The sequence below is a fragment of the Lolium perenne genome, chromosome 6 (genome assembly GCF_019359855.2).
Source record: "Lolium perenne isolate Kyuss_39 chromosome 6, Kyuss_2.0, whole genome shotgun sequence".
Lineage (NCBI taxonomy): Eukaryota > Viridiplantae > Streptophyta > Magnoliopsida > Poales > Poaceae > Lolium > Lolium perenne.
This window is the reverse complement of record NC_067249.2, coordinates 253,827,255-253,839,465: the sequence shown is the minus strand read 5'-3', so window position 1 is coordinate 253,839,465 and position 12,211 is coordinate 253,827,255. Positions and strand designations below refer to the sequence as shown.

At 46.3% G+C, this 12,211-nt stretch overlaps 1 protein-coding gene across 1 annotated transcript; it reads left to right on the top strand.

Annotated features, from left to right (window-relative positions):
- The first annotated feature begins 653 nt into the window (after positions 1–653).
- LOC139832703 (uncharacterized) lies at positions 654–12,011 on the top strand. Its single transcript, XM_071822522.1, has 6 exons — positions 654–1,038; positions 1,113–1,310; positions 1,770–1,833; positions 2,612–3,370; positions 11,514–11,593; positions 11,692–12,011. Exons 1-6 carry the CDS (start codon positions 654–656, stop codon positions 12,009–12,011), a joined length of 1,806 nt encoding a protein of 601 aa, XP_071678623.1.
- The last annotated feature ends 200 nt before the right edge of the window (positions 12,012–12,211 follow it).

Below are 12,211 nucleotides of genomic sequence, written 5' to 3'. Positions count from 1 at the left end.
ATGATTCCCCTCTCCGGTAGGGTGTCGGAGGCGATCTCCTGAATCCCCCGAGATGGGATTGGCGGCGGCGGCGTCTCTGGAAGGTTTTCCGTATCATGGCTCTCGGTACTGGGGCTATTATCGACGGAGGGTTAAGTAGGCGAAGAGGTAGGTCAAGGGGCGTCACGAGGGGCCCAGACGCCAGGGCCGTGCGGCCAGGGTCCAGGCCGCGCCGCCCTGTTGTCTGGCCACCTCGTGGCCCCACTTCGTATCATCTTCGGACTTCTGGAAGCTTCGTGGAAAAATAGGACCCTGGGCGTTGATTTCGTCCAATTCCGAGAATATTTCCTTACTAGGATTTCTGAAACCAAAAACAGCAGAAAACAAAGAATCGGCTCTTCGGCATCTCGTTAATAGGTTAGTGCCGGAAAATGCATAAATATGACATAAAGTATGCATAAAACATGTAGATATCATCAATAATGTGGCATGGAACATAAGAAATTATCGATACGTCGGAGACGTATCAGTCACCCTCGGCAAAACCCTCGATGAGAGTGAACTCATCACCTACCTTCTCAATGGCCTTGACGGAACATACAATGACACCGTCGCCTCCGCTAATAGACAACCTGGTATCACTGTTGATGAACTTTACGATCAGTTAACTGCTCATGATCTTCGTCATTCCATGCTCCAGGACACAGGCGACAGCTTCACCTCCTCTGTCAACCTGGTTCATCGTGGCCAGGGTGACACACGTCCTCGAGGACGCGCTGCTGATGATGATGACCGCGGCCCTCGCGGTCGTGGCGACGGTGGCTACCGCCGCGATGCTGATCGTGGCTTCCGCCGTGATGACGATCGTGCACCACACCGCGATGATAATCATGGCAATGGCAATCGCCGCGATCGTGACGATGATCGTGGTCCCCGTGGACGTGGCGACCGTCGTGATGATGGTGGCGTACGCCGCCGTGATGACTCCACTTGGCGCCGTCGTGATGATGGACCCCGGCGTGATGGTGGTCGCCGCCGGCAGTCCCGCGCACCCACTCCGTTTGTTGATGTTACCTGTCAAATTTGTACTATTCATGGCCATCCCGCCAACGAGTGTTGGTGGCGTTATCAAGATTGCAACAAGGAGGATTCTGATGATGAAGTGGACCGCCAGGACAAATCTTCCAATGCTGCCTCTTATGGAGTCGATACGAACTGGTACACCGACACAGGTGCCACAGACCACATCACCAGCGAGCTAATTATAAGCAAACTCACCACCCAGGAGAAGTACAAGGGCCGCGACAATGTCAACATGGCCAATGGTCATGGTATGCAAATCTCTCATGTTGGTCATTCAGTTTTGCATATCCCATATAGTTCCTTGCATCTAAACAACATCTTACATGTTCCAAGTGCCTCTAAAAACTTGCTTTCCGTTCATAAACTTACACTTGACAACGGCATTTTCATTGAGTTTCATCCTTTTTTTCTTTTTGATTGAGGATCATGCCACAAGGGAGGTTCTGTTTAAGGGTCCATGTCTTGGTGTCTTTACCCTCTACTTCCAGTTTATAGTGGGGGGCGCAAGGAAGCTTTCATCACAATAAAGCCATCTTCATCCACATGGCATCGTCGTCTAGGCCATCCATCATCCTTTGTGGTGCATCAAATAATTAGGAAAAATGAACTATCTCATTCGCCAGAAATAAATCCCTATGTCTGTGATGCTTGTCAATTAGCTAAGAGTCACCAGTTGCCATACCCTGTATCTACTAGTGTCTCTACAGTTCCTCTTGAACAAGTGTTTTCTGGTGTATGGGGTCCAGCACCTGCTTCTGCTGGTAAACATGAGTATTATGTCAGTTTTATTGATGATTTTAGCAAGTTCACCTGGATTTACTTGCTTAAGAAATGATCTGAAGTGTATCAAGTTTTTCTCAATTTTCAGAAATATGTTGAGCGAAAGTTTGAAAGAAAGATTAAAACTATGCAAACTGATTGGGGTGGTGAATATGAAAAACTCAACAGTTTCTTTCAAAAGGTTGGCATAGTTCATCATGTCTCATGTCCACATGCTCATCAACAAAATGGTTCTGCTAAACGCAAACATCACAATATCGTTGAAGTTGGTTTGTCTCTTTTAGCCAATGCTTCCATGCCACTAAAATTTTGGGATGAAGCCTTTCTCACAGCCACATTCCTGATAAACCTTCTCCCTAGCAAAGTCATTAACTTTGCAACACCAGTTGATCATCTCATGAATACCAAACCCAACTACGAGTCTCTTCGTGTCTTTGGCTGCGCTTGTTGGCCAAATCTTCATCCCTACAACAAACGAAAACTTGCGTTTCGATCTACACGGTGTGTTTTCGTTGGGTATAGCCCTCTTCACAAAGGTGTCAAATGTCTTGATGTCAAAACTGGTCGTGTCTATATCTCTCGTGATGTTATGTTTGATGAGAAAGTTTTTCCCTTTGCTGAACTTCATCCTAATGCTGGTCATCGCCTCCGTAATGAAATTATTTTGCTTCCCACTGATATATCTTCATCTACTTCCACTATTGGGGATGCACAAACTAATGACTACATGCCTTTGCCTATTGTTCCTGTTGTCGCTAACCATGATCAGGTACACCACGACGATGCAGCCTATGATGATAGTGCTTCTGCTTCTGATCAGTATGGAGAAAATTTTGCTGAAAATGCTCAAGAAATGGCCCCGGACGAGCAAGAACAAGATCCTGCCCCGTCTACACTGCCACGGGGCAATGCTGGCGCGCGATCCCCAGGCGGATTCGCCATCCTCCTTGGATCGGCCGCCGCTCGATTCCCCTAGTCGCACCAATGATTGGCTGCCAGGACGAGACAGCGAAGCTGCGCCCGCCAGCGACGTCGCACCCAGTCAGTTGCCGCCACGCGTCTGCACCAGCTCGGCTCCCGCGCTGTCTTCTCCGCCCCGCGCCGAACCATCGCAGGAGGCACGTGCCCCTGCCTCCTCTCCCGCGACCACACCTCCGACAGACGGCGATGTGGCGCGCCAACCACCACCGGCCCAACCTGACTCTACTGCTGCGGGATCCTCTGCAGCACCAGCGCATGTGGCCTCCTCTGCGCCGGGAATGCGTACACGTCTACAGCAAGGTTTTCGTAAGCCCAAAATTTATAAGGATGGTACCGTGCGCTATGGATTACTCACATCATCAGGAGAACCTCAACATTTGTCTGAAGCTCTTTCACATCCTCAATGGCGGGTTGCAATGGAGGAAGAATATACTGCTCTTTTGAATAATCATACATGGCATCTTGTTCCTCCTGCCAAGCACAAGAACTTGATTGACTGCAAATGGGTATATCGCATCAAACGAAATTCTGATGGCACTATTGACAGGTATAAGGCTCGGCTTGTTGCAAAGGGATTCAAGCAAAGGTTTGGCATTGGTTATGAAGATACATTTAGCCCTGTTGTTTAAATAGCTACTGATGAGGACATCCCTACTACACCACTACCTCCGTCATTGATGAATGAAGATGAACCTGCTGTGAAGCTCAAGTCCAATGAAGTTTGGATTGGACCAATTACAAGGGCTCATGCGAAGCTACTTAAGCAACAGGTGAACTTGTTTCTAAACGATACTTTGATTGATGAGAACTTTATACTGCCTAAGTCCTATTACTTATGTATCATCAGGTATCAAGAGGAGACGAGCATCGCACGAGGAGTAGAGGAGCAGCTGGACATGAAGACGGACGTCAAGATGGACGTGAAGCTGGACATGGAGCTGGACATGAAGATATCTCATGGACGCGCGAGGGAGGAGCGGGAGGCATGCACGAGAGGAGAAGAATATGTCCAGGCCGGTCCAGCACCCGGTCCGACCGGCCGCCAGACCGGCCAACCCGGTCACTGGCCCGGTCAACCGGGCGCCAACCGGACGCAGTTTATCGTACCGGAAGAAAACCGGAAACCTCGCAACTATCCGGTTGCTGCCCGGTTGCCGCCCGGTTGACCGGACCCTAGACCGGCCGACCCAGTTGCCGCCCGGATGATCGGACCCCAGACCGGCCGCCCCGGTCCCTGGCTCGGTTGACCGGATTCCAGACCGGATTAGTCCGAGTCTGTCTCGACCAGATCTATTCTGGGTCGGTTATTTTTGTATCTTTTCGACCAGAACTCGTCCCGGACGCCTATATAAGTGCCCAGGAGGCACCCCTAGCTGCTTTAGACCACGTTTAAGATAAACCCTAGTTCTTAGTTGTTTGCTTATGCAAAACTATTGAATCCCTACACCATATTGCTTGATATTGTGTAGATCCTGATAAAGTCTTGTGTGATCTGCTGTTCCATTGGGAATTAGACGGTTGCAACTTACCGCTTCGTGGTCGGCGGCTACGTGCGCAAGTGTGTGGAGTTGTGAATATCTTGCAGGGTTGAGAGCTGTTGCATTGGCGACAGGGACCAATCGAGAGATCTCGTTGCGTCATACAAGTTATCATCCACTACATCGTCGTGTTTCTCCGCTGCTATCATCCCGTGATCATCATCACCACCATTGCTTACTGAGAAGATCGGGCCACCCCTTATCATCTTGGTATCAGATTTCCAGTTTTCCTCGGTAAGCCATCCACAATCCACCCCATAGTTGAGTTGTGAGTGTTTTCCTATCCAGAAAAAGCCAAAAATATTAGGGTTAGGGTTTGCCATAGCCTTAGATTGCACTAATTTCAAGTTTTAGTTGCTTTTCGTAGTTGTTTTTGCGTATCTTTGTCTATCATCTAGTTGTTAGGGTTTGAGTCTCTACTTTCATCTAGTTTTAGTATTTGTTACTCCGAGTCCACATAGCGTACAGTGTGCTTTTCCCAACCATCGCCACAGCCTATCGATATACGTGACTAGGAACTTCCCCAGAAGAGACTAGTTTTACCGCTCGTCAGGCTGCTCATTAGGGTTTGGTGCTTTGCATATTTTTTGTTGGCCGTGTTATCAAGGAGTTGTGTCATAAAAATAAAAATAAAAAAGAGAAAATTGAAAAGAAGCAAAAAGAGCTACATAGCTGCGTGTGTTATACAAAAAGAAAAATCCCAAAAGAAAAGTGAAGTGCTAGTTGAATCAAGTGAAGGCCTAAGTTTACTTTTCTGCACCCGTAGTTGAGCAATCTTGTGCCTGTCTCGTTGAGCTTTGCTAGCGTCTCTCTTGTGCATTGCAACCTTTCCCACATATAGTTGCATTGCCCCATTATATCGCCTTGTGTGAGTATCATTGGTTATCTACGGTCAGCGCTAGAGCTTGTTATTGGTGCAAATAGGTAGCCTACCTACAGCCCCACATATATCCTGTTTTGTCGTGTGATTTGTTCTTATACCCTTGATATTCGCTTCGCTACATCCGTGCACTAGTTGTTACTACAAGTGGTAAGCAACACTAATTTACTTTGGAACGGTAAGATTTCCTTTTCTTATCAGTTGTTGAGTGAGTTGTGAGAGTACCACCAAATATTTTTGATTTAAGTGCACTAACCTACTAACCATGTCTGCTAGTGATGAGAAAATTGTTAACCAGGAGAATAAGAACTCTGCGGAATTGATGACATGGAGGGAGTATGAGGCTCTTCGTAATGAGATGCGACGTGAATTCCGCGCTCAGGATGATGAGCTTAAAGGGACGGTCCAAGAGATCTCCCAGAAGCTGGATGCTACAAGTGCGACCGTCACAAGGATGCAAGATAAAACGACGGATATACAACGTAGTCTTACTGACTTGCGCTTACTTGTTGAGAATTTGACCGCACGACAACAACAAGATGATGATGAAGATCCTGAGCTTCAAGATGACGCACACAATGCTCGTGGTGTGCCTCGTGGTGATCGTGCTCGCGGTTGGGTTCCACTTGGCCGCAATGGTCGTGGACACGATGAGGAAGATGGATTGGGTAAGCCCAAATTCTCCATACCCAAGTTTGAAGGAGGTGCTGATGTTGAAGAATACCTCACTTGGGAGCTCAAGATTGAGAAGCTATGGAATCTACATCCGCACTACACTGAAGATAGGAAGATCAAGCTTGCTTCTTCTGAATTTGATGGCTATGCTTTGCGTTGGTGGGATGCTTTTGTTCGTAACAGAGACGAGGATGGTGAGCAACCTATACGTACATGGCGTGCCATGAAGGAGGCGATGACTTCTCGCTTTGTGCCTACAAATTACTTGCGGAATATATATGATAAGCTGACTCTATTGACACAAGGTGTGAAGACTGTGGTTGAATACTACATGGAGATGGAGATGCTTATGCAGCGTGTCCGTGTCCGTGAGTCTCTTGAGATGACAATGCAGCGTTTTCTGAATGGTTTGAAGTATGATATCAAAGGCATTGTTCGTCACTACAGCTACACCAATATGAATCAATTGTTACATCATGCAAGAGAAGCTGAATCACAGTTGGCTGACGAAGCAAAGATCAAAGGACGAGCTACAGGAGCTGGGCGTTTCACACCCCGCGCGGCCCCATCTACGGCGCCGGCGCCTTCGACGCGCTCCGCCCCTTACTCTACTCCGCCTTGTAAGCCGGTCTCCAATGTGTCTAACACAAAGAAGTCCGAATCTGCTGCAAGTACGAGTGGCTCTAATGTGTCTACTACACGTAACCGTGATATGGTTTGTCACACATGTGGTGGCAAAGGTCACTTCAAGAGAGATTGTCCTAACCGTAAAGTTATGATTATCAATGAGGACAATGAGTATGAGACTGGAGATGATGTCGATCCTAATGCTCCAGAAGAAGATGACTATGACACTGATGGTGAAGATGCATATCCGTCTGATGCTCGCACCATTGTTGTGTTGCAGCGTGCTCTTAATGTGTTGCCTAGTGCATCTACTCAGCGCTGCAATTTGTTCCAAACAAAGGCTTTAGTTGGTCCTGATAAGGCTTGCAAGGTTATTATTGATGGCGAGAGTTGCCGCAATTTAGCAAGCAAAGAGTTGTGTACCAAGCTGAAGTTGAAGTATCTACCGCACCCGCGTCCATACTATATTCAGTGGTTGAGCGACAATGGTGAGATGAAGGTAAACCACATGGTGCGTGTTGAATTTGCTATTGGACTGTATAAGGATTGCATTGATTTTGATGTGGTTCCTATGACGGTGTGTCACTTACTATTGGGTCGGCCTTGGCTCTATGACCGTTCTGTGCAACACAATGGCCGTGCCAATACATATCACTTGGAGTTCAAGGGCAAGAAAATCAACTTACAGCCTATGACACCACAGCAAATTGTCAATGAGTCTCGTCAGAAAGTTGAAGTGAACTTGGAAGATGCATCTTTAGATAGGCGAGAGAATTGTAATGTTGTGAGTGATATAACGAAAAGTGAGAGAGTGAATTCCTTAGTTTCATTAGCCACCAAAGAAGACATGAGAGAATTTAGTGAGGATCCTATAGCCATGCCTCTTGTGCTCTTGTACGGGGGTACGGTTTTGGTTTCTAACGACATGACCCCTCTTCCTCTTGGTGTTTCTAATGTTTTGCAGGAATTTGGCGACGTGTTTCCGGATGAGGTACCCGCAGGACTTCCACCATTGCGAGGTATTGAGCATCAAATTGACTTGATTCCCGGAGCTTCGCTACCCAATCGGGCGCCATATCGAACGAATCCCGAAGAAACGAAGGAGATACAGAAGCAAGTACAAGCGCTACTCGACAAAGGTTATATCCGCATAAGCCTTAGTCCTTGTGCTGTTCCTGTTATTTTAGTTCCGAAGAAAGATGGTACATGGCTTATGTGCGTAGATTGTAGAGCTATAAACAATATCACTATTCGATATCGTCACCCTATTCCCCGTTTAGAGGATATGCTAGATGAATTGAGTGGTGCTGCTGTGTTCTCTAAAATTGATTTGCGTAGTGGTTATCATCAAATTAGGATGAAAGAAGGGGATGAGTGGAAAACCGTCTTTAAAACAAAATTTGGTTTATATGAGTGGTTAGTAATGCCTTTTGGTCTAACTAATGCACCTAGCACCTTCATGAGACTGATGAACCATGTTTTGCGTGAATTTATTGGCAAATTTGTGGTTGTGTACTTTGATGACATATTAATCTACAGCCACAATGAATTTGATCATACTATACATATTCGACATGTTTTGCAAGTGTTGCGTGATAATAAACTCGATGGTAATCTTGAGAAGTGCAAGTTTTGCAAAGATAAGGTCATATTTCTGGGTTATGTTGTCTCTAAGCATGGAGTAGAAGTAGATGTGTCTAAAATTGAAGCTATTCAAAATTGGCCTACTCCCATGAATGTGAGTCAAGTAAGAAGTTTTCATGGTCTAGCTGGGTTTTATAGAAGATTTGTGCCCAACTTTAGTACTATTGCTGGACCTTTGAATGACTTGACTAAAAAGGGTGTTATATTTGAGTGGGGCGCAGCCCAAGATCATGCTTTTGATGAACTTAAGAGATTGTTAACTTCTGCACCGTTGCTTGCACTTCCTGATTTCAATAAGCAATTTGAGATTGAATGTGATGCTAGTGGTATTGGAATTGGTGGTGTGTTGATGCAAGAGGGTCGCCCCATTGCATATTTTTCTGAGAAACTGTCTGGTGCTAAGTTGAACTATCCTATCTATGATAAAGAATTGTATGCTTTAATTAGAGTTCTTGAGGTTTGGCAACATTACTTGTGGCCAAAAGAATTTATCATACATTCTGATCATGAAGCTTTGAAATACCTGAAAGCTCAGTCTACTTTGCATAAGCGTCTTGCTAAGTGGGTTGAGTTCATTGAGTCTTTTCCATACATTATTAAGCATAAGAAGGGAAAAGATAATATTGTTGCTGATGCTCTATCTAGGAAGAATATGCTATTAACTCAACTTGATGTTAAAATTCCTGGATTAGAAGTGCTATGTGATTTATATGCTACTGATCATGATTTTGCTGAACCATATCGCTTATGTGCTCTTGGTAAAGCATGGGAAAAATATCACATACACGATGGGTTCTTGTTTAGAGCTAACAAACTATGTGTTCCAGAATCGTCTGTGCGTTTGCTCTTATTGCAGGAATCACATGCTGGAGGTTTGATGGGTCACATTGGGCGTGAGAAGACGCTAATCATGCTCGCTGACCACTTTTATTGGCCAAAGATGAGGCGGGACGTGGACAGGTATGTGAAGAGGTGTATTACTTGCAACAAGTCCAAGTCCAAGCTGAAGCCTCACGGTTTGTATACTCCGTTACCGGCACCTACTACACCTTGGTAAGATATTAGTATGGATTTTTTGTTGGGTTTGCCGCGTACTAAAAGAGGCCATGATTCTATATTTGTGGTAGTGGATAGATTTTCTAAAATGTCACACTTTATTGCCTGCCACAAAAGCGACGATGCGTCGCATATTGCTAACCTATTTTTCAGGGAGATTGTTCGACTACATGGAGTCCCGAAGACTATTGTTTCTGATCGTGATGTGAAGTTCATGAGCTACTTCTGGAAGACACTTTGGGGAAAGCTGGGGACAAAGCTACTGTTCAGTACTACTTGTCATCCCCAAACTGATGGTCAAACTGAGGTGGTGAATCGAACCTTGTCACAACTGTTGAGATCCATGATCAAGAAGAACCTGAAGGAGTGGGAAGAGTGTTTGCCGCATGTGGAGTTTGCTTATAACAGGGCGGTACACGCTACCACGGAGCTGTGTCCTTTTGAGGTGGTGTATGGTTTCAAACCCATTACTCCACTTGACTTGTTGCCTTTCCCCATACATGAGAGAGTTAATATGGAGGCATCCAAGAGGGCAGATTTTGTGCGAAAGATCCATGTGAAGACTAAAGAGTTGATAGAGAAGAAAGGCAAGAGCAATGCTGCAAGGATGAACAAGAAGCGTAAGGTGATGTTGTTCAAGCCTGGTGATATGGTCTGGGTACATTTTCGCAAGGATAGGTTCCCGAAGCTGCGGAAGTCTAAGTTGAAGCCTCGTGGTGCCGGTCCTTACAAAGTGCTTGCCAAGATCAATGATAATGCATACTCGATAGATCTTCCAGTTGATGAGTTTGGTGTCAGTAATTCTTTCAATGTTGCTGATTTGACACCATATGACGGAGAAGACCTTGGAGCGTCGAGGTCGACGCCTTTTGAAGGGGGGGGGAGATGATGAGGACATCCCTACTACACCACTACCTCCGTCATTGATGAATGAAGATGAACCTGCTGTGAAGCTCAAGTCCAATGAAGTTCAGATTGGACCAATTACAAGGGCTCGTGCGAAGCTACTTAAGCAACAGGTGAACTTGTTTCTAAATGATACTTTGATTGATGAGAACTTTATACTGCCTAAGTCCTATTACTTATGTATCATCAGGTATCAAGAGGAGACGAGCATCGCACGAGGAGTAGAGGAGCAGCTGGACATGAAGACGGACGTCAAGATGGACGTGAAGCTGGACATGGAGCTGGACATGAAGATATCTCATGGACGCGCGAGGGAGGAGTGGGAGGCATGCGCGAGAGGAGAAGAAGACGTCCAGGCCGGTCCAGCACCCGGTCCGACCGGCCGCCAGACCGGCCAACCCGGTCACTGGCCCGGTCGACCGGGCGCCAACCGGACGCAGTTTATCGTACCGGAAGAAAACCGGAAACCTCGCAACTATCCGGTTGCTGCCCGGTTGCCGCCCGGTTGACCGGACCCTAGACCGGCCGACCCGGTTGCCGCCCGGATGACCGGACCCCAGACCGGCCGCCCCGGTCCCTGGCCCGGTTGACCGGATTCCAGACCGGATTAGTCTGAGTCTGTCTCGACCAGATCTATTCTGGGTCGGTTATTTTTGTATCTTTTCGACCAGAACTCGTCCCGGACGCATATATAAGTGCCCGGTTTGACCGGATTCCAGACCGGACTTGTCCGAGTCTGTCTCGACCAGATCTATTCTGGGTCGGTTTTACTTGTATTTTTCGACCAGAACTCGTCCCGGACGCCTATATAAGTGCCTTGGACGACCCCCTAGCTGCTTTAGACCACGTTTAAGATAAACCCTAGTTCTTAGTTGTTTGCTTATGCAAAACTATTGAATCCCTACACCATATTGCTTGATATTGTGTAGATCCTGATAAAGTCTTGTGTGATCTGCTGTTCCATTGGGAATTAGACGGTTGCAACTTACCGCTTCGTGGTCGGCGGCTACGTGCGCAAGTGTGTGGAGTTGCGAATATCTTGCAGGGTTGAGAGCTGTTGCATTGGCGACAGGGACAAATCGAGAGATCTCGTTGCGTCATACAAGTTATCATCCACTACATCGTCGTGTTTCTCCACTGCTATCATCCCGTGATCATCATCACCACCGTTGCTTACTGAGAAGATCGGGCCACCCCTTATCAGCTACCATTCGCACTGTTCTGGCCCTTTCTGTTTCCAGAGGCTGGAGTCTTCGGCAGCTAGATGTCAAGAACGCGTTCTTACATGGTGTTCTGGAAGAGGAAGTTTATATGCGACAACCCCTTGGCTTTGAAAATCCTGATGCTCCAACTTACATATGCAGGCTTGATAAAGCACTATATGGTTTAAAGCAGGCTCCTCGTGCTTGGTTCTCAAGGCTGAGTTCCAAGCTTCATGATCTTGGTTTTATTCCCTCCAAGACTAATACATCTCTCTTTATATATCACAACTCCACCATTATGATCTATGTCCTGGTATATGTTGATGATATTATTCCTCAGATGCAGCTATAGATATTCTTCTCAAGGACCTCAATGTTCATTTTGCCATCAAGGATCTTGGTGAACTGCACTTCTTTCTTGGCATTGAGGTAACACGTTCTCCTCGTGGACTGGTTCTCACACAACAAAAGTATGCTATTGATCTTCTTGAAAGAGTTGGTATGAAAGACTGCAAGGCCTCGCCCACCCCCCTCTCCTCCACAGATAAGCTATCTCTCACTGAGGGGGAGCCATTGGGCACTGAAGATAGCTCAAAATATCGCAGCATTGTGGGAGCTCTTCAGTATCTCACATTGACTCATCCTGATATATCATTTTAAGTCAACAAAGTGTGTCAATACCTACTGAGACGTCTCCGACGTATCGATAATTTCTTATGTTCCATGCCACATTATTGATGATATCTACATGTTTTATGCACACTTTATGTCACATTCGTGCATTTTCTGGAACTAACCTATTAACAAGATGCCGAAGTGCTAGTTCCTGTTTTCTGCTGTTTTTGGTTTCAGAAATCCTA